The following is a 25,324-nucleotide window of genomic DNA, read 5'->3' on the forward strand; positions in this document are numbered from 1 at the left end:
TTTGTCGCACCTTTCTGCAACTCCGTTAGTTGGCTAACCTCCCTCCGTGCTACTTTGATCTTGCCCTCTAGCCTCCTTCTCCATGGAGGGTACTGCCCCTTGTCGCTGTTCAACTTGTAGCCAAGCATCTCACTGATCACTGTTGCCGTATTGTAGATCAGCTTGTTAGTGTCGGTAATCGTGGTTGTAGGTATTGCCCGTAGTGCTGCATTAACGTCATCTAGCAGACCTTCTGAGGGAACTTCACGTAATCTTGGTAACCGGCTACGCGGGATCCAGGTTTCAAGCTTGGCCATGATCCTATTTTTCAGGTCAGTTCCTCTCGCACTCAACGATCCTTCTCCTATCGCACTTGGGGCTATGTACCCAATCTCGGGTGGGGGTGATGATATCTCCCCCCTGACCTGGCGTCCTGACTCCTCCTTGCCGTAGCATTTGTGTTGTACCTCGTCAATCTCTAGCTGTGAGAGCAGTCCCTTCTTTCGAATGTTGGAACACTGAGCTACTAGTTGTTTCGCCGTCATTGTGGATGTTGGGTATCGAAGAATCCATAGGTCCCTCATCCTATTCATGTAGCCCCTTCCGCCGGGGTTACTTGCATAGTAGCATTCCAACAACGCCCTGTTTTCGTCTCTTGCCCACCGATGCCTTCTTGTTCCAGTAGCCCACTTTTCGTCAGGGTGCCCTGGTTCCTCAACACCTGACGCGGACCTTGTTGATCCGGGCGACGTCCGAGCCGGCATGCCTTCATATTTATCTGTCTCGCTCATGTCTGCGGTAGGCTTGCTTAGCATAGGGGGTCTAGCCTTAGGACCCTTACTGGATACAGACGCCCCAGGCAGGAATCGAACTTGCGATCCTCTGTTCCAAAGGCGTGTATATATATTTATATATATATATATATATATAAATAACATTTTAAAAACAATCTTTGGATAGATGAAACCAAGTTTAACTTGTAACAGAAAAATTGGAAGATAAAAGTATGGAGAAGGAAAAGAACAGCTCATGATACAAAACTATCACATCATCTGTCGAACATGGTGGAGGCATGTGATGGTATGGGCATGCGTGACCCCTAGTGTTAATTGATGATGTGACTGCTGAGAGCAATAGCAGGATGCATTTGGAAGTGTGCAAAGCTATACTCTCTGCCCAGAGTCAGCTAATTGTTCCAAAACTAGTTAAATAACACGTCCCAGGACAAACAAATAATGACGCAAACATACTGGAAAAGCAGAATCAAAGAAATTTGATATTCCTCAATGGCCAAATCTGTCACCTGATTTCATGCAACACATCATGCTTTTTAGTAACTGAAGACATAATTTAAGGCAGATAGACTCACAAACAAGCAGCAACTGAACATTTTACTATTTAATATGTTGGCAGCAACAACAACATCAAAACACAAGAATGAATTCAAGTCAGAGGATTTCCCCTAACTGTAAAAACCGCTGCTTTTTGGGACTCACGCTTGACACCCACCTTGCCAGTTTCCCCTCTCTGTATGTGCGTCCCCAAGGGTGTCTGTGTTTCTGCAGTGGCCAGACATCTGGCAGCCAAAGGGTTAATGACCCCTCCATGATTTCCCCCTCTGCACATGCTGGCTCACTCTCCCGACAGTAGTAACACTTCCCATAGAAACATGTATTATTGCCTGGGGACACAGGGAAAAAAATTAAACCGATAAAAACAAATCAGCTTGGCATCAGTGACACAAGAGATGCAAACAAAGAGGTAAAAACTAGCACAATGGTGGAAGGAGGGTGGGTGGGGGACAAAATGCTTAGGTTAATTGGGTTAGTTCTTATGAAGTGTGAGCACGCACACACACAGATTAATCAAACAACCTTATCCTGTGCTTTCAGATACAAAGACCTCAGTGACATTTGACAAAGCAGTTTTGCTTGGGGCCAAACCATCAAAACATCCCTGAAACTGCAGCGCTAGCACCTTCAGGCACTAAAATAAACCATGAACAAGTGAAACAGGGTTTCGCTGCTAAGATCTCATACAGATCATGACCCTAAAGTTCCAAATACAACGATGAGACCAAACACTTTCTGTTTTTACTGGAAAAAGATGCGCTGAAGTGCAGTCTCACCTTGAATTCAGCAGTTATAACAAAAGTATTGCTTTAGAATTTTTAAAATTAACTGGATAGACAAACATTATTTTTATATAAAGATTGTTTTTATTATTTGGAGAAAAAAATCCATTGCAGTCAGTGTCTATCTTAAGTCTAAAACCCATGGACATCAACAGATGCTGTTTCTCATGCCTTGAGATGCTCAGTGAAGTTTTTACTGCAGCTTCCTTCAGATGCTGCTGGTTGTTGGTCTCTCTGGATTTGTCTTCATCAACTGAAAAGCATGCACTATTGGGGTGGTATCAAGTGACTAATCTGACCATTGCACATGATCCCGTTTCTTTTTCATAAACTGTTGGGTTGCTCTGTTTAGTTTTGTAGCATTTATCTGGATCTGAGCAGAGAGTATAAACCTGTATACTTCAAATGTCATCTTACTGCTTCTATCACCATCCTCATGAAGAAAGATTTGTTGTCTGGATCCATACATGCAAACATGCGTGCTCTTTCTGTAACATTGCTATGTTTGACGATACTTTCAATTATTTGAAGATTTACCTGAAGGCAGAGAGATCCACAAACAAGCAGATAGATCTTTTCAGATGTTTTCTGGCCAAGTTTAATCTGATCTGTCTTTCTTTTTATTGAGTATCAAAGGAGATTTTTCTTAACCAAGGAAATCATGTCCTTATCCGCTTCAATTGTCTTCTGTGGTTTTCGAGCCTTTCGGTAGTTGCTAGCTGGCTAGTACATTCATTCTTTTTAAGAACATAGGAATGGCCAAATCAACAATCAGTTAACATTTTTTGATATCTTCATGATAGCAGAAATTTCGTTGGGCTGCAGACAATCCCAGAAAGAAAGATACCAAATGCCAATTCAGCAACAACTACTAGAATCAACTCCAGACCTTTTATCAGTCACATTTGTAGTAAATCTCACATGGCCATGAAACGTTTTTTCAGTCAACGGTCCAATTACTTTTAAGCCTCTGAAAATGGGGACCTGAGCAGTTAATGCAGTACTTTGTTAACTGCTTGAATTAAAGTAAAAAAAAAAAAAAAAAAAAAAAAATCACATCTTGTTATCTCTTTCTGATCCTGGTCCTGCCGGAGGTTTCTTCCTGTTAAAAAGGAGGGTTTTTTCCCCTACTGTCGAACCTCTGTTTTCTTTGTATTATTGGTGGGTCTTTACCTTACAAAATACAGGCAACAGTTGTTGTGACTTGGCACTATATAAATAAAAATGAAAATTGAATATATCATGAATGTAAACATAGGAAGCCTGCAAGCCAGAAAAGGCTTACTACCTCAACCCACTGGATGGCTCTGCATAATGAAAAAAACTAACAGAAGAAACATCATGTTACCACCAAGGAGGTGTACTGATGTCTTTCTTTGTGATGACAGTATACTGAATGAATGTAGAAAGAAAATTACAGGCATGTTCTGTAAAATCTCTTAACCTGTTCTTACCCATTTTATAAACAGACAATTCAATAAATGTATATGATTTCATAATATAGCTGTGCTTTTTTCAGTACCAAAAAAAACAAACAAAATGTGTTGTTCTTTTTCTAACTTCGCTCGGTATTTCACTATGGGAATCGCCTCGGCGTGACCAACTACGGAAGCTCCAATGACACCACGTCTGTCTATGACAGACCTGTCGAGCCGTGCTCAGGGCTCCGCCCCCTCATCCCCTCCTCCTAACTCATTCTCGCTTTCTTCCCATGAGAAACTACTTTGAGCTCCCTCATCGCATCCAGGCTAACTTGATTAGCTGCTTAACAGTTCTCAGGCGTCCCGTGTAGGAGTACGTTGCCGAACGCAGTTTTTCCGGTTCCAGTTTGGATCGTGCTGAGTAAGTCCTTCGAAAGAAGTGTACTTAGAGTTGCACTGTGGAACAGCAACCGCGTCAGGCGAGCTGTCCCAACGGTTCCTGGTTTCAGGTAGCGAGGTAGCCGACGTTGTGTGACTCGGGCTAACGCGTTACGGCAAGCTGTTCGTTCAGTGTCCGGCTAGCATTAACTTGTTAGCAGGCCACGAACCACATTAGCGTCTCACTAGCATTAGCTTGTTGGTCGACCTAGGGTTCGGTTAGCATTAAGTTACTAACGGAAAAAAGTTGCATTTGAAGTTGCACCCCCGGTGGACAGCAATTTGTACGAGGTCTGCAAATGGGCTGCTGCCAAGCTAGGCATCCCATGGCCAGTCGCCCAGGATTCCGAAGGGGCAGAACGCGACATGTGTGACGGCAAAAGGCTCCCACCAGCCTTGCCACCACCGAAGCAGCTTCTGCCAGCAGTCCCGGCCTGCATGAAAGAAATGAGTCGCTATTGGTCAAGCCCTTTTAAAAACAAGCTTCCGACCAAGGGCTGCTCTAAGCTTGAGATCCAGGGGATGGGTGAACTGGGGCTGACCGAACCCCCAGCAGTGGAGCCTTCAGTGGCGTATCACCTTCACCCTAACCGCAGGGCAATCTCAGCTTCTTCTAGCATTTCATTGCCCAATAAGATAGATCGCCTCAGGGCATCTATTTATCAAAGGATGTACAAATATGCTGCCAGTCAGTATGCTCGCTTAATGCAGTCACACTGCTATCAGCATATCAGGCAGAAATTCTGGAAGACATGGGCCGTCAGCTTGACTCGGGTTCCCCGAACCCAGCCCTCTGGGATGAAATCTGCGTGGTTAATGATCTCATTCGCAGTCCAAGGGTGTGGCCGTGTTATGGGCCTTGCAGTCTCGGGTGAGAGAGCCTTGTGGCTAAACCTGTCAGGCCTAGGTGATGCTCAGAAGGCTGAGGTCATGGATGCAGCTTATGACCCAACCAAGGGTCTCTTTGGCCCAGCCCTGGAGAGAATGAGAGAAACAAGCACTCGCAGAAAGCAGGAGGGAGAAGCATTCAACCTCTGCTTACCCAGAAAACCTAACTCTCAGCCCCAGCAGGTGCCAAGAGCTGGCTTTGCAGCAACAGCTGTGAGAGGGAGACAGAGTGGGGTCAGAATGCAGAGAGGAGCAGGAGACCAGCAGGGTGCCCACCAGGCCAAGGTAGAGAACCAAAGACTTTGGGGCAAGCATTCCTTTGCAGCAGCTGCTGCAAAGAACAAGCCGTCACACCCCGGAGAGGGGAAAAAGAAGCGGTCAGCCTAGCACATCTGCAACATTCTGTGTCACCCCTCTCTTCTCCCCCAAAGAGAAGGAAGGTGTTAGAAGGGGTAACCAAATCACTCCAAGGTTCAGGGTCTCCGGAAGTTTCCAGTTCACCAGGAGCACCCTCTCAGTCTCCTCCTCCAGTTCAGGAAGGACAGACTTGTGGACAAATGGCGCAGCGTCACCAAGCACTCCTAAGCACTCTGTCTGTGTTACCAAGCACTGCCCAGAGTCACCAGACACTTCACTGTGGTTTGGGGGTAACAAAAGAAATAAAACGCGCATTTCTGCAGCCAGGCAGTTTGCCAAGGGCAGAATGTTCCCCCGGTTTCAAAATAAAAACAAAAGGAAATCACTGCCATTTGTCTTTGTTCCCAGCGGGGGGAGCTCATGCTCTTCCCGAGGGGGAGAGCCCCAACTCCTTCCGGGAAACAGGGGTGACGTCACGCTTCCGCATCTTCAGAGGCCCGCTCGCGGCGCGGCTGGAGCGGTGGCACGCATGCGTGGTTCATCCCTGGGTCTTGTCAACCATTTCCCATGTAACAGACTACAGTTTGCGGTAAAACCACCGAGATTCAGCGGAGTGTTAGCTTCTGTGGCCAGTGGCGATTCAGCAAATGTGCTGGAGGAGGAAACAGGCGATCAGAGCGGTTCCGAGTGAAGAAGCTCAGCAGGGCTTTTACTTACACTATTTCCTCATCCCGAAAAAGGACGGAACGTCGCTCCGTCCTATTCTGGATCTGCGTGTGTTAAACAAGCATTTGAGAAAGTACACATTCAGAATGCTCACACACAAGACGCATAGTCGCTCAACTCACACAGGCGATTGGTTTGTTACAATCGACCTATCAGACGCATATTTCCACATCGCCATTTATCCTCCACACAGGAAATATCTCAGGTTCACTTATCAGAGCGTAGCGTACGAGTTTTAAACTATCCCATTCGGGCTATCCTTAGCCCCAAGGGTGTTCAGCAAATGTGTGGAGGCAGCGCTGTCTCCGTTAAGGAACAGCGGCATCAGAATATTCTCTTACACAGACGATTATCTAATATGCTCACGATCGTGCGATCAAAGACTCCGAGGTGGTAGTGAATCACCTCACGGAGCTTGGGTTCACAATCAACCTGGAAAAGAGCCACTTGGAACCCGCACAGTTTACAGAGTATCTGGGGCTCAGAATAGACTCCATCTCTTATCGTATCGCACTTTCAGAGCAGAGGATCGCATCCTTCACTCACTGTCTTTCCCGTTTTCAGCTGGGGAAAGTCGTGCAGTTCCGACTCTGTCTCCGCCTCCTTGGCCTCATGGCCTTGGTGATATCGGTGGTACATTTGGGGCTTCTTATGATGAGAGATTTTCAGCGATGGGTCGCTTCTCTGCAGCTGCGCCCTCGAGAACATCTCAGTCGTGGTGTAAAAATAACACAGCCGTGTATCGCGGCTCTCCGGCCTTGGAGGAGCCCAACAGCTCTCGCTGCGGGGGTACCTCTCGGGGCAGTATCATCCAGGGTGACGCTGACCACAGATGCACCCCTGTCAGGTTGGGGTGCAACTATGACGGGCAGAGCAGTGAATGGCGTTTGGTCACAGAGACTCGCTCTGAATCACATAAATGTGCTGGAGCTCCGTGCGGTGCTCCTAGCCTTACGGCATTTTCTGCCGTATCTCCGGGGACAACATATTTTAGTGAAAACAGACAACTCCACTGTAGTTGCTTATATCAACCGCCAGGGAGGCACCCATTCCCAGCAGCTACACAGGTTAGCCAGGGAAATAATTGTGTGGAGCAGCACTCGGCTGCCAGGAATTCTGAACAGGGGGGCGGACCTCCTGTCCAGAGGAAATCCACTGTTCAGAGAATGGAGGCTTCACGCACAGGTGGTGGAGCAGATTTGGCAGAGATACGGCCGGGCTGCCGTAGATCTCTTCGCCTCGCGAGAAAACACACAGTGCCCTCTGTTTTTCTCCCTGTCAGACGCAGATGCGCCACTGGGCGTGGATGCACTGGCCCATCCATGGCCAAAAACTCTGCTGTATGCTTTCCCTCCCCTCAGCCCGATCTCCCCAACACTGATCAGAGTGAGGGATCAGGGGCTGGAGATATACCATCCACATCCAGACCAGGTTGCTCTCTGGGCCTGGCCTGTGAAAGGTGGAATTTGAAGGCAGCAGGCATGCCTCTGAAGGTTATTGAAACCATTCAGAATGCCAGAGCCTCCTCCACTCGTTCCATTTACAGCAGTAAATGGCGTGTTTTTGAAGAGTGGTACCATGAAAAGCAGATTATCCCTTTTCAGTGTTCAGTGGTGGAGCTGTTGTGATTTCTTCAAGACTTGCTGGACAAAAGGAGAGCTTTTTCCACCATAAAGGTCTATTTAGCAGCCATTTCAGCCTGCCACGTGGGGTTTGGTGATAAACCTGCCGGTCAGCACCCCCTTGTATGTCGCTTCATGAGAGGGGCGCGTCAAACGCTTCCAGTTTCTAGACTACTGGTGCCTTTATGGGATCTGTCAGTCGTTTTAGATGCCCTCTCCCACCACCCCTTTGAGCCTATTGGGGCAGTGGGGTTGAAGTTTCTCTCTCTTAAAACCACTCTGCTGTTGGCTCTAACCACAGCCAAGCGAGTTAGTGAATTACAGGCTCTGTCTATTCACCCCTCTTGTCTACAGCTGGCCCCGGGACTCACTAAAGCACGCCTGAGGCCTAACCCAGCCTTTGTCCCTAAAGTGCTGGAAACGTCATACAGGTGCTCTACAGTAGAGCTCCTAGCTTTTCACCCCCCTCCATTCTCTTCAGAGAGGGAGCAGAGGCTGAACACTTTGTGCCTTGGGGACTTATGTCAACTTATGTTGACAGAACAGCTGGATTCAGGAAGTCGGATCAGCTGTTTGTTTCCTGGGCCTCCCCTCACAAGGGCAGGCCCGTATCATGCCAGCTCATTGGATCGTAGAGGCCATAGCTCTGGCTTATAGCTGTAAGGGCTCGCAGGCCCCCCCGGGACTCCGAGCTCACTCCACTAGGGGTGTGGCCACATCCTGGGCTTTGTTCAGAGGTGTATCAGTCCAGGATATTTGTGCGGCAGCAAGCTGGGCTATGCCGCACACGTTTGTCCGGTTTTATCGGCTGGATGTTTCACAATCATCCATGGCTCCGGTAGTGCTGGATTCTGGGGCCTCAGGTTCAACCTGAGATCCTGGAGTAGTACTGGAGAGTAGCTTCGGGAGCTGGCCATATCTCCCATAGTGAAACACCGAGCGGAGTTAGAAAAAGAACGTTGGGTTACTTAACGTAATCCCTGGTTCTTTGATAACGGAGTGAGGAGTTTCACCAACACTTCCCTCCTTGCTTAGGCACGGAAAGAAATCTGCTTGGAATGAGTTAGGAGGAGCTGGTCGGCCGTGTTAGAATGTGGGGGTAGAGCCCTGAGCACGGCTCGACAGGTCTATCATAGACAGACGTGGTGTCGTTGGAGCTTCCGTAGTTGGTCACACCGAGGCGATTCCCATAGTGAAACACCTCACTCTGTTATCAAAGAACCAGGGATGGGGGTCCGCTAGGGGGCGCGTTATGGAGTAGACGCGCAAACCACGAGGTCCCGTTTATCTGTTAAATTACTTTATGGTTCACCTATTGTGGCCCAATTCAGAGATTTCTTAAGCTCTATTAAGAAAGTCAGCATTGTTTTAGCTGTTGTTCTTTCCGTCTTTTTGCCTTATCTCGAAGTGAAATGCCTCCTAAGCAGTCTGCTAAAGGAGCGCAGGCTAGCTGCTCAGAGACCGCTAGCAAAACTACCGTTGACCCAGCGACACTGCTAGCTTTCCGCGACATTGTCAAAGAAGTGATTCAAGAGGAAAATGACAACCTACGGGACGAAATTAAACGAGCCATTTCGTCCATCCAAACCACTCTTGACGAATGTACTGAGAAGTTGGGCGAACACGAAGAAGGCTCGAATAATCTGGACAAGCGGCTAGAAGTTATGGAGATTTCGCAGATCTGAGTAACCAATACAAGAAGTTGCTGCTGAAAACGGACGACTTGGAGAATCGGGGAAGACGATGCAACTTGCGTACTTAGGAGTGCCGGAGGGAGCCGAATAAGGAAATCCCACTAAGTTTGTTGCTGATCTGTTGCACGTTGTACTGGGTGGTCCCGGCGGTTTGGAGCAGGCTCCGATCCTGGACAGAGCTCACCGGGCGGCGGTTGCGCTGCCCACGGAGGGAGGGCGACCGCGGCCGTTCATTGTTCGCATTCATTACTACCAGGAGAAGGAGCGGATACAGCGCTTAGCCAGACAGAAAGGCCGGCTGGAGTTTCAAGGGAAGCAGATCTTCATCTTTCCTGACTACAGCGCCGACCTGGCCAGACGCCGGGCTGCTTTCAGCGAGGTGAAGGGACTACTACGGAAAAAAGACGGAGTTCGCTACGGTCTTCTTTATCCTGCCCGGCTTCGGATCTTGTTTAATGGAGAAACACAGGTATTCGACTCTCCTAAAGCAGTGAAAGATTTCATTGACTCCAAGTTTGAGTCATCTCCCGAATGACATTTCATAAGAACCACCGGGACTTTCATACCATCGTGACTATATTTTTGTCAATCAATAAACGGACGATCTCTGGTTTAGCTTAGTTTCATGTTCAATGTTCATTTAGAAATCTCAGATGTTGGTGAGTTTGCCCTTGTTTCCTGGGAGGTTAACTATATTCCAGTACTTGTCACTTAAAAGGGACTCCGGGGTCAGCTTTGATGAGAAGTGAAACAGGTCCGTTTTTTGGTTACGGGTAAATGTGACGTGGGAGTTTTTCTCTTTCCTTCTCTTAATTATTTTACTCTATTATGTTGGACTTTGTGACTTTCTAATTTGAATATATTTTGGACTACATGTGTGATTCATAGTTCAGATGCTTCTGCTCATGTGGGGCTGTGGTTATGAATAAGGTGAATGGGACCTCTTAATAGAAGCAGGGGAGCTTTGGGAAATTGGTGTGTGTCGTTTGGGGACAACACTGAACACGGGGAGGTGGGTGGGAGGGATTTACCTACTTTTTCTTTTTTTTCTTTTGTTTTTTTTTTCTTTTTTGTTGTATATTATTTGCTCAGATTATTGTTAACAACGACGTTTCAGTGTGCACCCATGATAGGATTGGTATTTGTGTTTGGAACCGCCTTTTTCATCATGTACTTATATGGTGATGACTTCTGTTGATGACACTTCAACTGCTGTGAGTAATGGCTGCCATGTTAACTTTATTAGTTGGAATGTGAAGGGATTGAACCACCCAGTGAAACGAAATAAGGTACTCTCTCATCTTCTTTATCTTAAAGTACATGTAGCGTTTCTTCAAGAAACACACCTTAAGAATACAGATCATGCCAGATTAAGACAAAATTGGGTTGGACAAATTTTTCATTCCAAATTCAATGGTAAAGCCAGAGGTGCAGCAATTTTGATTAATAAGAATACTCCGTTTATAGTCTCTCACACAATAGCTGACCCAAATGGTCGCTATGTAGTTGTGACAGGGTCCCTGTTTAATACTTCACTTATTTTGGCAAACGTATATGCTCCGAATTGGAATGACTCAACTTTTTTCAATGACTTTCTTAATTCCCTTCCACAGATCAATACACACCAATTGATCCTTGGAGGGGACATGAATACTGTTATGGATCCAGTACTAGATCGCTCCTCAGATAAAAGACTTCAACTCCCTAAATCCTCATTAGTGTTACAGTCATATTTACAAACCTATGGGGCTGTTGATGCGTGGCGATTTCTCTACCCCTCCACTAAACAATATTCCTTTTTTTCTGCAGTGCATCAAATGTATTCTCGTATAGTCTACTTTTTTGTTGACAAAAAATTGCTTCCCAATATCAAGACTTGTAAATACAATAGCATAGTAATATCTGATCACAGTCCACTTGTTTTGGAACTCGGCTTCCCGGATGAACCCTTTGTGTACTCCTGGAGACTCAATCCTCTTTCTTTGTCAGATAAGGAGTTTGTGGAATATCTTTCCAAACAAACTGATATCTTTATAAGAACAAACATTACGCCTGGCATGGCCTATAGTACGGTTTGGGAAAGCTTAAAAGCATTCTTACGGGGCCATATTATATCATACTGTTCATATACTAGAAAACAGAAACAGAAACGTCTTTCTGAATTGATACACCTTATTTCGCAATTGGATGAGCAACACTCTACAACCCCCTCTCCAGATTTGTATAAACAAAGACTAACGTTACAAACTGAATTTAATTTAATCTCAACCCAGCAGTCAGAGTCTATGATTCTTAAATCTAGAGGAAGATGGTATGAGCACGGAGAAAAAGCATCTAAAATTTTAGCACATCAGCTTCGTAAATCAGAAGCAACTCGTATAATCCCTGAAATTAGGACTGAATCTGGACATGTCACCACTACACCACAAAAAATAAATGAGAGTTTCAAAATATTCTATTCCAGTCTCTATGATTCTGAATCTTTAAACACGCCTGGACTGTTTGAGGCTTTTTTTGATGGAATGACAGTTCCGACTTTAACCTCGGCATTCAGAGACCAATTGGAGGAGCAAATTACAGTGGAAGAAATTAAATTGGCAATTAGCTCAATGCAGAATGGCAAATCCCCGGGTCCGGATGGGTATCCGGTTGAATTTTTCAAGACCTTTAAAGACAGTTTATCACCTTTATTACGAGACATGCTCATTGAGTCAATGGTTTCAAAATGTCTTCCCCTAACGCTTCGACAAGCGACCATCTCACTCCTATTGAAGCCAAATAAGGATCCATTAGAGTGTTCATCATATCGTCCTATATCACTCTTAAATGTAGATTTAAAAATACTGTCAAAAACACTTGCTCTCAGGCTAGAGCAATATCTACCATTGTTAATTTCTCCAGATCAGACAGGTTTCGTGAAGGGTAGGCATGGTTTTTTCAACCTGCGCAGGTTTTTAAACATATTACACACCAAGTCAACTACAACCCCTGAAATTGCCTTATTACTTGATGCTGAGAAGGCATTTGACCGGGTGGAGTGGGATTATCTGTTTTATACTCTACATAAATTTGGATTTGGCCCTAATTTCATTTCATGGATTCAGTTACTTTACTCCTCACCTATGGCACGTGTTAGAACAAATTCGTTATTCTCTTCTTATTTCCCACTTCTCCGTGGTACGAGACAAGGTTGTCCCTTATCCCCTCTTCTTTTTGCATTATCAATTGAACCACTGGCGATTAAACTGCGAGCTGACAGTTGCATTAAGGGCATCTTCAGAGGTGACCAGGAGCACAAAATATCCTTATATGCTGACGACCTCCTGCTGTATATATGTCAGAGCCTTTATGCTCTCTTCCCCGTGCTCTCGCCATTTTTGAATGTTTTGGTAATATTTCAGGTTACAAGTTGAACCTGCATAAAAGTGAACTTCTCTGTGTCAACTCTATAGCCAGAAAGATTTCATTTTCAGATTTTCAATTTAACGTTAAATCAGGGTATGTGACCTATCTGGGGGTTAAGGTTACCCACTCATACAAAGATCTTTATGAAAGAAACTTTGTCCTGCTGCTTAAAAATACTGAGACAGATCTTCAGAGATGGAACAATTTACCACTGTCATTAATTGGCCGCATCAATTCTATCAAAATGAACATACTACCCAAGTTCCTTTATTTATTTCAATGTATCCCATGCTACTTACCCAATAAGTATTTTATAACACTGCATAAGCATATCTCTGCATTTATTTGGAATGGCAAAAGTCCACGAATTCGTAAAGATTTCATGCAGAGGACTAGGCCAATGGGTGGATTAGCCTTGCCAAACTTTCAGTCTTATTATTGGGCAGCAAATATTCGTAATATGCTGTACTGGATGAGTAATGTTACTACAGAGACTCCAGCTTGGCTCCAAATTGAGTCATCCAATTGTGGCAAAATTTGCCTATCAGCTTTGTTGAGTTCAGCTCTCCCATTAGAACTATACACCTATAAACGTAACCCTTTGTTGTATGACTCGCTCAGAATCTGGGTGCAATGTAGGAAAAGGTTGGGGTTACACTTAATGTCAATTAAAGCACCTATCTGCTCAAATCATATGTTCCCACCTTCCATGATGGATTCTGCCTTTAAAATATGGAAAAGTAATGGCCTTAGAAATATCAAAGACCTTTTTGTAGATGGGATTTTTGCCTCATTCACGCAGCTCCTGAAGCAGTTTAATGTTCCTCGGCAACATTTTTTCCGCTATTTACAAGTTCGTCACTTTGTAAAGAGTCGATTTCCTTCATTTCCGGAACTACCTGAGGAAACTTCTTTGGATAAAATTATTAATATAAACGTTCATGAGAGAGGGGCGACTAAAGAAATCTATGCTATACTATTAGATCTTCAATCTCCTTCTCTCTTCATCCTTAAAGCACAGTGGAAGAAAGACCTTGGGATGACTATAACAGATGAGCTCTGGCAATCTGTGCCAGGCATGGGCTCCTTCAATTCAAGGTCCTACACCGATTACATATCTCCAAGGAAAAGTTAGCCAAGTTCTATCCAGGAGCTGACCCTCTGTGTAACAGATGTAAAGCAGAAACAGGTTCGCTCCTTCATACCTTTTGGACATGCCCCAATCTTCATAACTATTGGGTGTCTATATTTAACACTTTGTCAGAGATGTATAACGTTAAATATGATCCTTCTGCTCTAACGGCTATCTTTGGAGTGATACCTCAAGACATCACTTTGCCAAAATGCTATTCAAATTCTATTGCCTTTGCTTCACTTATCGCAAAACGCCTTATATTTTTAAGATGGAAGCAGGAAGCTCCTCCCACACATGAACAGTGGCTTGCGGAGCTCATGAGGTTTTTACATTTAGAAAAGATGAGATATACACTGGCAGGTTCAACCACCAAATTTCTTAAGGCATGGCAGCCATTCCTGATGTACATGGAAACATTTAAAATGACCACCTTATCGTGACCGGATGCCATATCTCTATATCACTATCATAGTTAACTGTACACTGAATGTCCCTTATACATTTTATTTTTATATTTGTTTGTTGTTGTTTGTTTGTTGTTTGTTGTTTTGTGGGGGTTTCTTTGGTTTGTTTGTTTTTTCCTTCTCTATTTCTGTTATCTTATGGGGTATTGTAAATACTGAACAGCAAACTACTGTATGTTCAATGTTTTGTTGTTAACATGCTGCTGTGACTGAAAATAAAATTTATTAAAAAAATAATAATAATAAAATAAAAGAACCAGGGATTACGTTAAGTAACCCAACATTTTTCCAGTTACTTTGTAATGATTTTACTAGTCCAGTCCACTTGATCTAGAGCAGTGGTCCCCAACCCCCAGGCCACAGACCAGTACCAGGCCGCAAGCGTTGAGGCTCTGCCGTGGGTACTGGTACTGTTTTTATTTTGTTGCATTTATCCGCGACACCTTAAAGGCCGGTCCGTGAAAATATTGTTGGGGCATGTTTATAATTGTGGGACTCTGCAGAAAATGCTAGACACAGGCTGTCAGTAGTCTACAAACCACTGTTAGGTAGTTCTTAGGAAAAGTGAAAGAAATGACAGTGAACTGCATAGAACATGCATTCCCACAGCACGCACAGACAGATTCATAAATAGATAACCACTTGAACTTTATTCTGTGGTTAGTGGCATACTTTTCTTAATCATTTCAAAACCCTAATTTACACTCAAATGAAATACAGGGAATCCATTTTCACTTTTAAAAAACATACTGATTAATTTCTGCTGGGTATCTAACAGGCAAATCATAAAATAAATTTCTGCAGAAATTCAAAGAGATACCAGAGCACTTTAAAATAGTCATTTCAGTCTACCAAAGCGGTAAAGCTGTTGGTCTTAGAGTCTGGTATTAGTAAGTTCTGAATATTTAAAATATTATTTAAACTACCATTGAAAGTAGATTAAGGGGGCTTACAAGCAACCTATAAGCTAGTGTCTTATCCTCCTGACCCAAAGCTGATCTTGCGTTACAGCACAGAAAATCTACAGTTTACACAGGTTTACCAAAACTGGACAGAAGATTGCCCGAAGATTAAGATTGCCATGTTGCCTGATCTGATTTGTGCTGCAATTTTGGATGGTGGAGGTGTTAAAAAAGATGAAATTTAAAACAAAACAAAACATAGACAAACTTACATGCTACCCAAGTATGCTACCATAAGATAACGAGGCATGTCACAAAACTCAAATAATCTTAAACTGGCTGCTTCAACATGATATTGAGTTCACTGTACTTGGCTTCCACAGGCATCAGATCTCAATCCAATAGTGCACCTTTGGGATGTGGCAGAACGAGAGATTTGCACCGGTAAAAGTCAGCAGAAACTGTGTGATACTGAGGAATGTTTTGAACACCTGGTTGAATCTATCTCATAAAGATTTGAGGCAGTCCTAAAGGCAAACAGGGAGTCCAACCTAGTGCTAGCTAATTGCTGGTGAGTTTATATGTGACTCTAGATTCTGAGTGAAAGCAATTTACACAATTTACATGTTCTAATGTCACTTTTACATGGCAAGTTACAAAACTCACAAGGAAAAAAAATCCCTTATTTTTCTTGCTTTAAAATAGATTAAGATAAATTAATAAAGCTGTATTCTTCATGCTGGATGTGTGAATCAGTATCAAAGAGAATTACACTTATCTGCAAGGTCACATTAAGCTTTTCTTTTTCTACTATTGTAAAACTAAATGGAACAAATTAAAACTCCCAAAAGCAAAAACTTATAAATGCATATAATTTTTTTTAAAAAAAATCTAAATTTATTTATAAATGCCCACCTGTGTAGCAGTAATGCCATGACTGTTTCATCAACTTGATACAAAGTTCACACTATCCATACGGTATTTCATTCCACAAGCACAACATAAAAACTGAGTTAATATGTTCAAAGGTCCAATTTTATCTCCATTTATGTCAAGGTCTGAGCTAACAGCTGCTGTATGACGTGGTTCATTTACTGCTGCTGCTAAGTGGGGCAAAAAAGTATTTAGTCAGCCACCGATTGTGCAAGTTCCCCCACTTAAAATGATGACAGAGGTCAGTAATTTGCACCAGAGGTACACTTCAACTGTGAGAGACAGAATGTGAAAAAAAAATAAAAAATCCATGAATCCACATGGTAGGATTTGTAAAGAATTTATTCGTAAATCAGGGTGGAAAATAAGTATTTGGTCACCTCAAACAAGGAAAATCTCTGGCTCTCACAGACCTGTAACGTCTTCTGTAAGAAGCTTTTCTGTCCCCCACTCGTTACCTGTATGAAAGGCACCTGTTTGAACTCATCTGTATAAAAGACACCTGTCCACAGCCTCAAACAGTCAGACTCCAAACTCCGCCATGGCCAAGACCAAAGAGCTTTCGAAGGACACCAGGAAAAGTATTGTAGACCTGCACCAGACTGGGAAGAGTGAATCTACAATAGGCAAGCAGCTTGGTGTGAAAAAATCAACTGTGGGAGCAATCATCAGAAAATGGAAGACATACAAGACCACTGATAATCTCCCTCGATCTGGGGCTCCACGCAAGATCTCATCCCGTGGGGTCAAAATGATCATGAGAACGGTGAGCAAAGATCCCAGAACCACACGGGGGGACCTGGTGAATGACCTGCAGAGAGCTGGGACCAAAGTAACAAAGGTCACCATCAGTAACATACTACAACGGCAGGGAATCAAATCCCGCAGTGCCAGACGTGTTCCGCTGCTGAAGCCAGTGCATGTCCAGGCCCATCTGAAGTTTGCCAGAGAGCACATGGATGATACAGCAGAGGATTGGGAGAATGTCATGTGGTCAGATGAAACCAAAGTAGAACTTTTTGGTATAAACTCAACTCGTCGTGTTTGGAGGAAGAATACTGAGTTGCATCCCAAGAACACCATACCTACTGTGAAGCATGGGGGTGGAAACATCATGCTATGGGGCTGTTTTTCTGCCAAGGGGACAGGACGACTGATCCGTGTTAAGGACAGAATGAATGGGGCCATGTATCGTGAGATTTTGAGCCAAAACCTCCTTCCATCAGTGGGAACTTTGAAGATGAAACGAGGCTGGGTCTTCCAACATGACAATGATCCAAAACACACCGCCCGGGCAACAAAGGAGTGGCTCCGTAAGAAGCATTTGAAAGTCCTGGAGTGGCCTAGCCAGTCTCCAGACCTCAACCCCATAGAAAATCTGTGGCGGGAGTTGAAAGTCCGTGTTGCTCGGCGACAGCCCCAAAACATCACTGCTCTCGAGAAGATCTGCATGGAGGAATGGGCCAAAATACCAGCTACTGTGTGTGCAAACCTGGTAAAGACCTATAGTAAACGTTTGACCTCTGTTATTGCCAACAAAGGTTATGTTACAAAGTATTGAGTTGTATTTTTGTTATTGACCAAATACTTATTTTCCACCCTGATTTACGAATAAATTCTTTACAAATCCTACCATGTGGATTCATGGATTTTTTTTTTTCACATTCTGTCTCTCACAGTTGAAGTGTACCTCTGGTGCAAATTACTGACCTCTGTCATCATTTTAGGTGGGGGAACTTGCACAATCGGTGGCTGACTAAATACTTTTTTGCCCCACTGTAAGTGGGTGTGAACATTTTAGTTATAGCACATTTATGTTTAATTCACTGTGAACTGATGGTGTGTGATTAAATAACATTGTCTCCACTTCTTTCTGCTCAAAGTTGGCTTTGTGAAGAAAAAAAAAAAAATCTAACACTTGGTGATGTTTGTGTACTCAGCTCATTTAAGACAGGCTTTTGACAATGAATTCTTAGGACAAATTATCTCAATTACGAGATCAAACTTGTACACGGAAGTGGTTTCAACTCTAAAAGATATTCAGATAATGACTTCTTCTAACATCTATGTTTGCTGATGCAGCTGTAAATGTTTCGCTCACTCACATCAAAGGCTAATATTTTCTCACAGCGGCTCTTGGTAATCGAGACATCGTTTTGCAAATTTCTAGCGGGTTTTTCCTACAGAACGAAATTCCATTGAAACATATCAGAAAATGTGTAATGTTTGTACAAATCTGGACAATAAAACCAAAACTTCATGCTTGACTAAATGAAGGTGGGGGCCTCTTTAGCGTCAAACACCTCTTTGAAGTTCTCCTTTATTAAACACCACCAGTAAGAAGTAAATGACACATCTGTGTAGCTGCCGTTGCCCCGGGTATGCAGCTTTTATGCTGTACCTTTTAGAGACGACTCATGAGTTCATTGAAAGAAAGAATTGGCTTTACATTACAAAGCCAACTATATGAATGGCCTGAAAAGCTGGTAATGAAATATGGGGAAAAACAAAACAAAACTAAAAAACAAAACACTTTTACACCGTGTTAATGACAAAACCAAACAAGACAAATTTTGATTTTTCAGGCAAGAAAATAAATAAATAAATGAATGAATAAATAACTACAAACAGAAACAAAGTGTCATTTATCACACAAACTACAGATGGTTAGGATTTAGTTATTAATTTAGAATTGATTACCCATAAAAAAAGAAGTTGTATACTGCCAACATACATGACTTCCAAGCTGTTTAAACACTATAAGTGGCTTAAAAAATGCAAAGAAATGTTGGGACATTGGTAATAAAACCGCTGGTTATGACTGGATATACAGAAAAAAAGAATCCCAGAAAGATTTATTCTTTCACAAATAAAGACATTCGGCTAGTGCCTTGTTGGCACTGGGCTGCATGCCGTTTTGCCTTCAAAACTACTTTAATTCTATGTGGAACAGATTCAACAATCCTAAAGGTGCTGTGCTTGATAGAGAACTGATGTAGTGCAGTCATGTTAAAGTAGTAAACTTGTACAGTATAGTATATCTCTATGCCGTAGACATCCCGAGGAATGTAACACATCTGGTCGATGCAGCCCACAACATCTCTGATTGGCGTGGAATGTTATGGCGTACATTAAGAGGGGTCGCTAGCAGTGTTGGTCAAGTTACTTGAAAAAAGTAATCAGTAACTAATTACTGATTCCTCCCCAAAAAAGTAATCCCGTTACTTTACTGATTACTTATTTTCAAAAGTAATTAATTACTTAGTTACTTAGTTACTTTTAAAAAACACGATTTACAACCTGAAGAGGTGATAAAGCGATAGATCTTTCAGCCCAATTCTACTTTTTCTACATAATCCATCATACAAAATGTAATCAAATGGAAGTCTCTTTTTTTTTTTACTTGTTTTATCAGTTTTAATCTTTTAACTTTATGCATCAAGCAAAAATTTAATTATATGCAACATTCTCTGACTTGAATAAAGTAGTTTAACATTTAAACCTATTTTCTACACATTCCAGCACATAAAATAAAATATTTTTTGTGTTTACACTCACTCTTTCAAATAGATGCAAGTAAAACACAGCAGAAAATAAATAAAGTCAAAGACTCAGCGGTCCTGTTGCTCTATTTTCACCTGTAAAGCAGGACTGCGGTAGGCGGAGGTTTACCCAGGTGCAGGTGTGCCGCGGTCAGTTGAAGAATCCGCGAGTTTCTCTGTGAATTTCCCATTACGTCGTTGCGCACTCGGTCCTTGCTTGGAAGTTTAGGGGTTTTTTTCGCTGTAAAAAGAAGTTTTCTTCCCACGCACGATGGACGCTAATGTTTTTGTCACTTTTTATGGAATCAAACTCAAAGTAAGGTCAGTACTTCCACGCTTTAAACGCTGTACGCTCTCCCACAATCGATATGTGATCCATTGTTGATCTGCACACAGCTGTTGTCACTAACGGCGCACTCGCTTACGTCACTATCGTGAGACATTCTCGCAAAAAATCACGGTTTTAGTAACGCAGTGTTCCTACGGGAAAGTAACGGTAATCTAATTACCGTTTTTGCAATAGTAATCCCTTACTTTACTCGTTACTTGAAAAAAAGTAATCAGATTACAGTAACGCGTTACTGCCCATCTCTGGTCGCTAGCAACGTTGTAAGTTTTCATGTAGATTTCCAACTGCAGCCTAATTCAGGCATAAGGCACCCAAACGCTGCCAAGAATGTATCTCTACACCATTACACCTTCACCGTTCATATAAGTCAGGATGCATCCATGCTTCTCTGTTGTTTATGCCACTTTCTGACCCTACAATCCAAATGTGCCCCTCTTCAGAATACCTTGGTTATGGTATTCTGGTTAGTAACTGCTACCTTCCTTCCTTCAAAGCAGTCTTCTCATTCGCCTCTGACCTCAACAAGACAAATCCAGTGAGAATTGTTAATCACTGGATATTTTCTCTAGAGGTTGCTCTGCAAAATTCCCAGTAGATGAGCAGTTTTTTAAACTTTAAAGGTGCTCTCTCCTCCCCATTCATGCTTATTTTGAACTTACATTTACATTTCATTTGCAAGCTTACATGCTTAATTTGAACTTCAGCAGGTGACAATATCTACATGCCCAAATGCAATGAACTGCAGCCATTTATTTATTGTGTGGATGCTTTAAGCATCCACACTATTGAGTTCCTTCTTGGTGTTTCCGTACACTTTTCACCGTGGATCTACTTCCACAATTTTTGTGCTATTTTCACCGTTCAAATTTTAAACTATTCAGCTATTTCTGCTAATGACGGCTATGTCTTTTGGTATTTTTCACTATTATACTTTTTAAAATATTAAGCTTTTTTCCTTTAATTTGAAATGAATGGGAAACTTCTGCAATTCTGCTAAAATTTGCTTGTTTTTGAAACTTAACTACTTCCTCATATTTTCACATAGAGCAACCATTCAAACTTTAAAATGTTCTCAAATTATTGGGCTATTCAGGTATAAATCAGCTTTTTCAAATCTTTTACCGTTTTACTTTTATGCCTCTTAAAGTTTTGAGTTGCAAAATTGTGATTTTTCACAAAATACATGCGTCGTTATGGTTGCTATGCACTTGGCTTCCAGTGTGCCACTGAAGGTTTTGCAGTCTTCTCTTAATGTCCAAACAACTTCTTGCTACTTGCTCAATTTTCACTCAACTTCCACAAATTATACATCAAAACGTAGGTATTTTTGCTGGCTTTCAGAAAATGTCACTATCATTGTTGTGGGATTCATAGAATTTTGGCAAATCTCCTCAGACCAACAGAAAGTCGGAAAACTCTCCATATAAAGTCAATGGAGAGTTTGTTCAAAATCACCGCTTGATTTCTGTAATGAGAGGCATATTCGAATCGTCATATCTCCTTAACGAAGCAAAGTTAAGACATATCTTCAGACACTCCTGACGCTCACAATTCAAGAATTTCTTTCTCACCTATTACCGTTCTGAAATGAGTTGGACTTGTTTGAGGGTAGGAAATTCGTCCGTCGCTCAGATTTCTTCAGATTTCAAACTCTGGAAATGAACCACTTTTTTCTCTCGTCATAACTTTTTGTTGGATTTCCACAGAGACCTGAAAATTTCCATGACTGTTCACCAAAGCCTGCTGTCTCTTACGGTGAAAGAATGATATCGATACTCCAAATAGATTTAGAGTTACAAAGCGTTGTTTGAGGGCAAGTCAAGGCAGTTTTTGCTTCGCTCTACTCAGTTATGGTGCATTAGAAGTCAAATATCTTTAATAATTCATATTTTAATGATAGATTGTCAACACTGGAAGATTCCCCCATCTTTTCTGAACAAAACGGTGTAAGAATGACCGCTCTAGCCCCTACGGTTAGGAAATTATAGTCATTTGTTTGAGGGCAGTCCTCACTATGAGAAATAGACTGCAAAAATCCTGTGTCTCTCTGTGCTGCATGCACCTGTTTTGGCGGGAAAAAGTACACAGCCTCTCTGATTGGTGGATTCAAATTCAGCAGCTCCCAGGCTGACCTAGAAACTTACTTCTCTCTCCCTGTGAGTGTGTGTGTGTGTGTGTGTGAGACACACACAGAGAGAGAGAGAGAGAGAGAGAGAGAGAGAGAGAGAGAGAGAGAGAGAGAGAGAGCCTTTTAATGGGATGATCTCATTGTAAGATTCAAATTCAATATATTTAGACTGGTTGACTGAATTGGATCTTGTGTGTGTGTCTCTCTGTGCATGTGTGTTTCCTTATGTGTACATATTTGTGATTGTGTGGCTGTTATAGATTTTTTTTCCTGATTTTTTTCATTTAACAAGTATATTTGAGGGACCCTCAGCATGTTCAGCATTTTTTCAGCTGTCCATTTTGCTTTTCCAATTTTTCTGTTTAAGTTATTACTATTGTGCTAAATCATACTATTTCTGCTGTTTCATAAGATTTGTGCTTAATATACTATTTCTGCTTTTTATAAGATTTGTGCTTATAGTATTTCTGCTTTTTATAGGATTTGTGCTTAATGTAGTATTTCTGCTTTTTATAGGATTTGTGCTTAATATAGTATTTCTGCTAAATGTAGTATTTATGCTTAATCATACTATTTCTATATATTACTGCCAGGTACCCAGGCAGCCAATCCTCTGTGAGGATTGAGACATTCAAATATACATATCAGGGCCTGCACGGGTTCACAGCCAGCCAATCATATCTGAGGTCTTCCGTTTCCTCTCTCGTCATATCTCAGCGACGGTTGTACAAAGAGCAATGAAAATCGCGGTCAAAGTACACCAAAGTCCGCTGATTCAGCCAGTACAAGAATTATGCTTCTATCCCACCTAGTTTTTGAGTTAGACAACGTTTTGTAACTCCAAAAAACTGCGTTTTTCGCTTCTCACCGCGATCTAATTCTGACTGCTCATCACCCTGTTTTCCAGGCGCTCGCTCTCTTTCCCAGTCATATACTTGTTATACTCGTATAACTATGCATGTGACAAATAAAGAACCTTGAACCAGTGGCGCAGTTGGTAATGACACGGGTCTGCAACACAAAGGTCGTGGGTTCAATTCTACCTTGGTCAACATGTTTTTTCCCTACAAATGAATACACTATCACAGACCAGTAATTCATATTGATCATTTATTACAATTCTGCAAACTTTTATGATTTTACCAGCTTTTCTAATATGGACCTCAGATTCTTGTTAACACTCCATGGCACAAATACTGTTCCCTTTAGGCTCTGTGTATGTGTGTGGGTATCAATATTTCTCCCATTTTAAAGTATTACTCCTCCATAATTGTATTTCTGTTAAATCAAAGTACTTTTACTACATCTTAGTACTTCTGCTCAATCATAGTATTTCTGCTAAATCATAGTATTTTTGCCAAATCATGGTTTTTGTGCCAAATCATAACATTTGTGTTATGTTATAGTATTACTACTAAGTGGAGGAATTTCTGTCATGTTACAGTATATGTGCTGATTACAGTATTTCTGCTAAATCATACTATTTCTACTATATTATATTTTTCTTTCTAAATATAGCATTTCTGGTATATAATTGTATTTCTGCTATGTTATAATATTTGTACTAAACCAGAGTATTTGTGCTGGAACATAGTATTTCTGCAAAATGATAGTATTTCTGCCAAGTGATAGTATTTGTGCTAAAACATAGTATTAATTTAAAAATTACAATATTCATAGTTCATCACAGTGTCACTGGTAAATCACAGTATTTCTGCTATGTTGTACTATTTTTCTAAATCATAGTGTTTCTGTATTTTTGGCTAAATATATTCTTTCTGTTATCTTATACTATTTCTCCTCAATTCTTGTATTTTTGAGAAGTTATCATGTTTCTGGTAAGTTACAATATTTCTGCTATGTTCTGCTATGCTATTGTATTTCTGCCAAGTATTATGTTTCCTCTAAGATATTGCAGTTCTGCTAAGTTATTACATTTTAGCAAAGTTCCTCTGCTTATGCAAAGTTTTTACAATTTCTGCAACTTTTCAGCTTTTTCAGCTAGTTTTTGAAGACAGCTTCAGCTTTAAAGCATCCACACAGCATTTTCGCAGGAAATGCAAATTTTTCTAGTTTACTTTTAAATTGCTAAATGAGGGAGTAAAACAAAAGCCAAACTTGAACCTCAGTGGTAAACCATTATAATCACTTCACCAAGTAGAGGAAATCAGTGCATGGACTGATGGTCCGTCTGTAAACACATTTTGTTACTGCATCCACAAAATCCAAGTTTAAAGTTATGCCAAACGTGGCGAAAACATACCGTGCCTCCAGAAAGTATTTACAGTAGTTGACTTGTTCCTCATTTTGTCAGTAAGTATTTACAGCCTTTGCCATGACAGTTAAAACTGAGCATAGGTGCAGCCGGTTTCCACTGATCACCTTGTAGATTTTTCCATAACTTAATTCGTCCAAGCCCACCTGTGGTAAATTCAGTTGAGTGAAGATCATTTGGAAAGTCACACACCTGTCTAGATAAGGTCTTATAGGTGACAGCGCATGTCAGAGCAAGGAATTGTCTGTAGACCTCCGTGACAGGATAATATCGAGGCGCAGATCTGGGGGACGGTAAAGAAAAAACTCTGCAGCACCAAAGGTCCCAGTGAGCACAATGGCCTCCATCATCCATAAAAGGAAGAAATCCAAAAAACACCACAACTCTCACTTGAGCTGGCCACCAAAGTAATCAAGGCAGAAGGTTTTAATCAGAGAGGTGACCAAGAACCAGATGCTCATTCATTCATTCATCAGAACTCCAAGATGGCTTTGAGGAAAAAGGAGAACCTTCCAAAAGGACTATAATTTCTGAAACATTCGACCAATCCGGCCTATATGATGGACTGGCCAGACAGAAACCATTCCTCAGTAAAAGGCACATAACCGTCAACTTGAAGTTTACCTTTAGGCACCTGCAGATCTCATAGACCATGTGAAACAAAGTTCTGTAGTCTAATGAAAAAGACTTAGCTCACTGGTTAAGCATCATGTCTGGAAGAAACCAGGCGCCGCTCCTTACCTGGTCAATACCATCTCTACAGTGAAGCATGGTGGTGGTGGCAGCGGATGGCAGGGGTGTTTTTTGGCAGCAGAAATTTAAAAGACCGGTCAGGGTCGAGGGAAAGATTAATGCAGCAATGTATAGAGACATGTTTGATCAAAAACCTGCTCCAGAGCTCTCTGGACCTTGGAGTGGGGAAAAGCTTTATC

General features: G+C 42.0%; 1 protein-coding gene across 2 annotated transcripts in view; it reads right to left on the reverse strand.

Annotated features, from left to right (window-relative positions):
• fam20b (FAM20B glycosaminoglycan xylosylkinase) overlaps positions 1 to 25,324 on the reverse strand; it is a 46,627-nt gene that overhangs the window by 10,297 nt on the left and 11,006 nt on the right. For both annotated transcript variants that reach the window (XM_080877323.1, XM_080877324.1), the window contains one exon: positions 1,489 to 1,660. In XM_080877323.1, coding sequence (XP_080733449.1) covers positions 1,489 to 1,660 — 172 coding nt within the window. The remainder of the gene's footprint in view (positions 1 to 1,488; positions 1,661 to 25,324) is intronic.

Source organism: Rhamphochromis sp. 'chilingali' (genome assembly GCF_963969265.1).
Source record: "Rhamphochromis sp. 'chilingali' genome assembly, chromosome: 3".
NCBI classification, from domain to species: Eukaryota; Metazoa; Chordata; class Actinopteri; order Cichliformes; family Cichlidae; genus Rhamphochromis; species Rhamphochromis sp. 'chilingali'.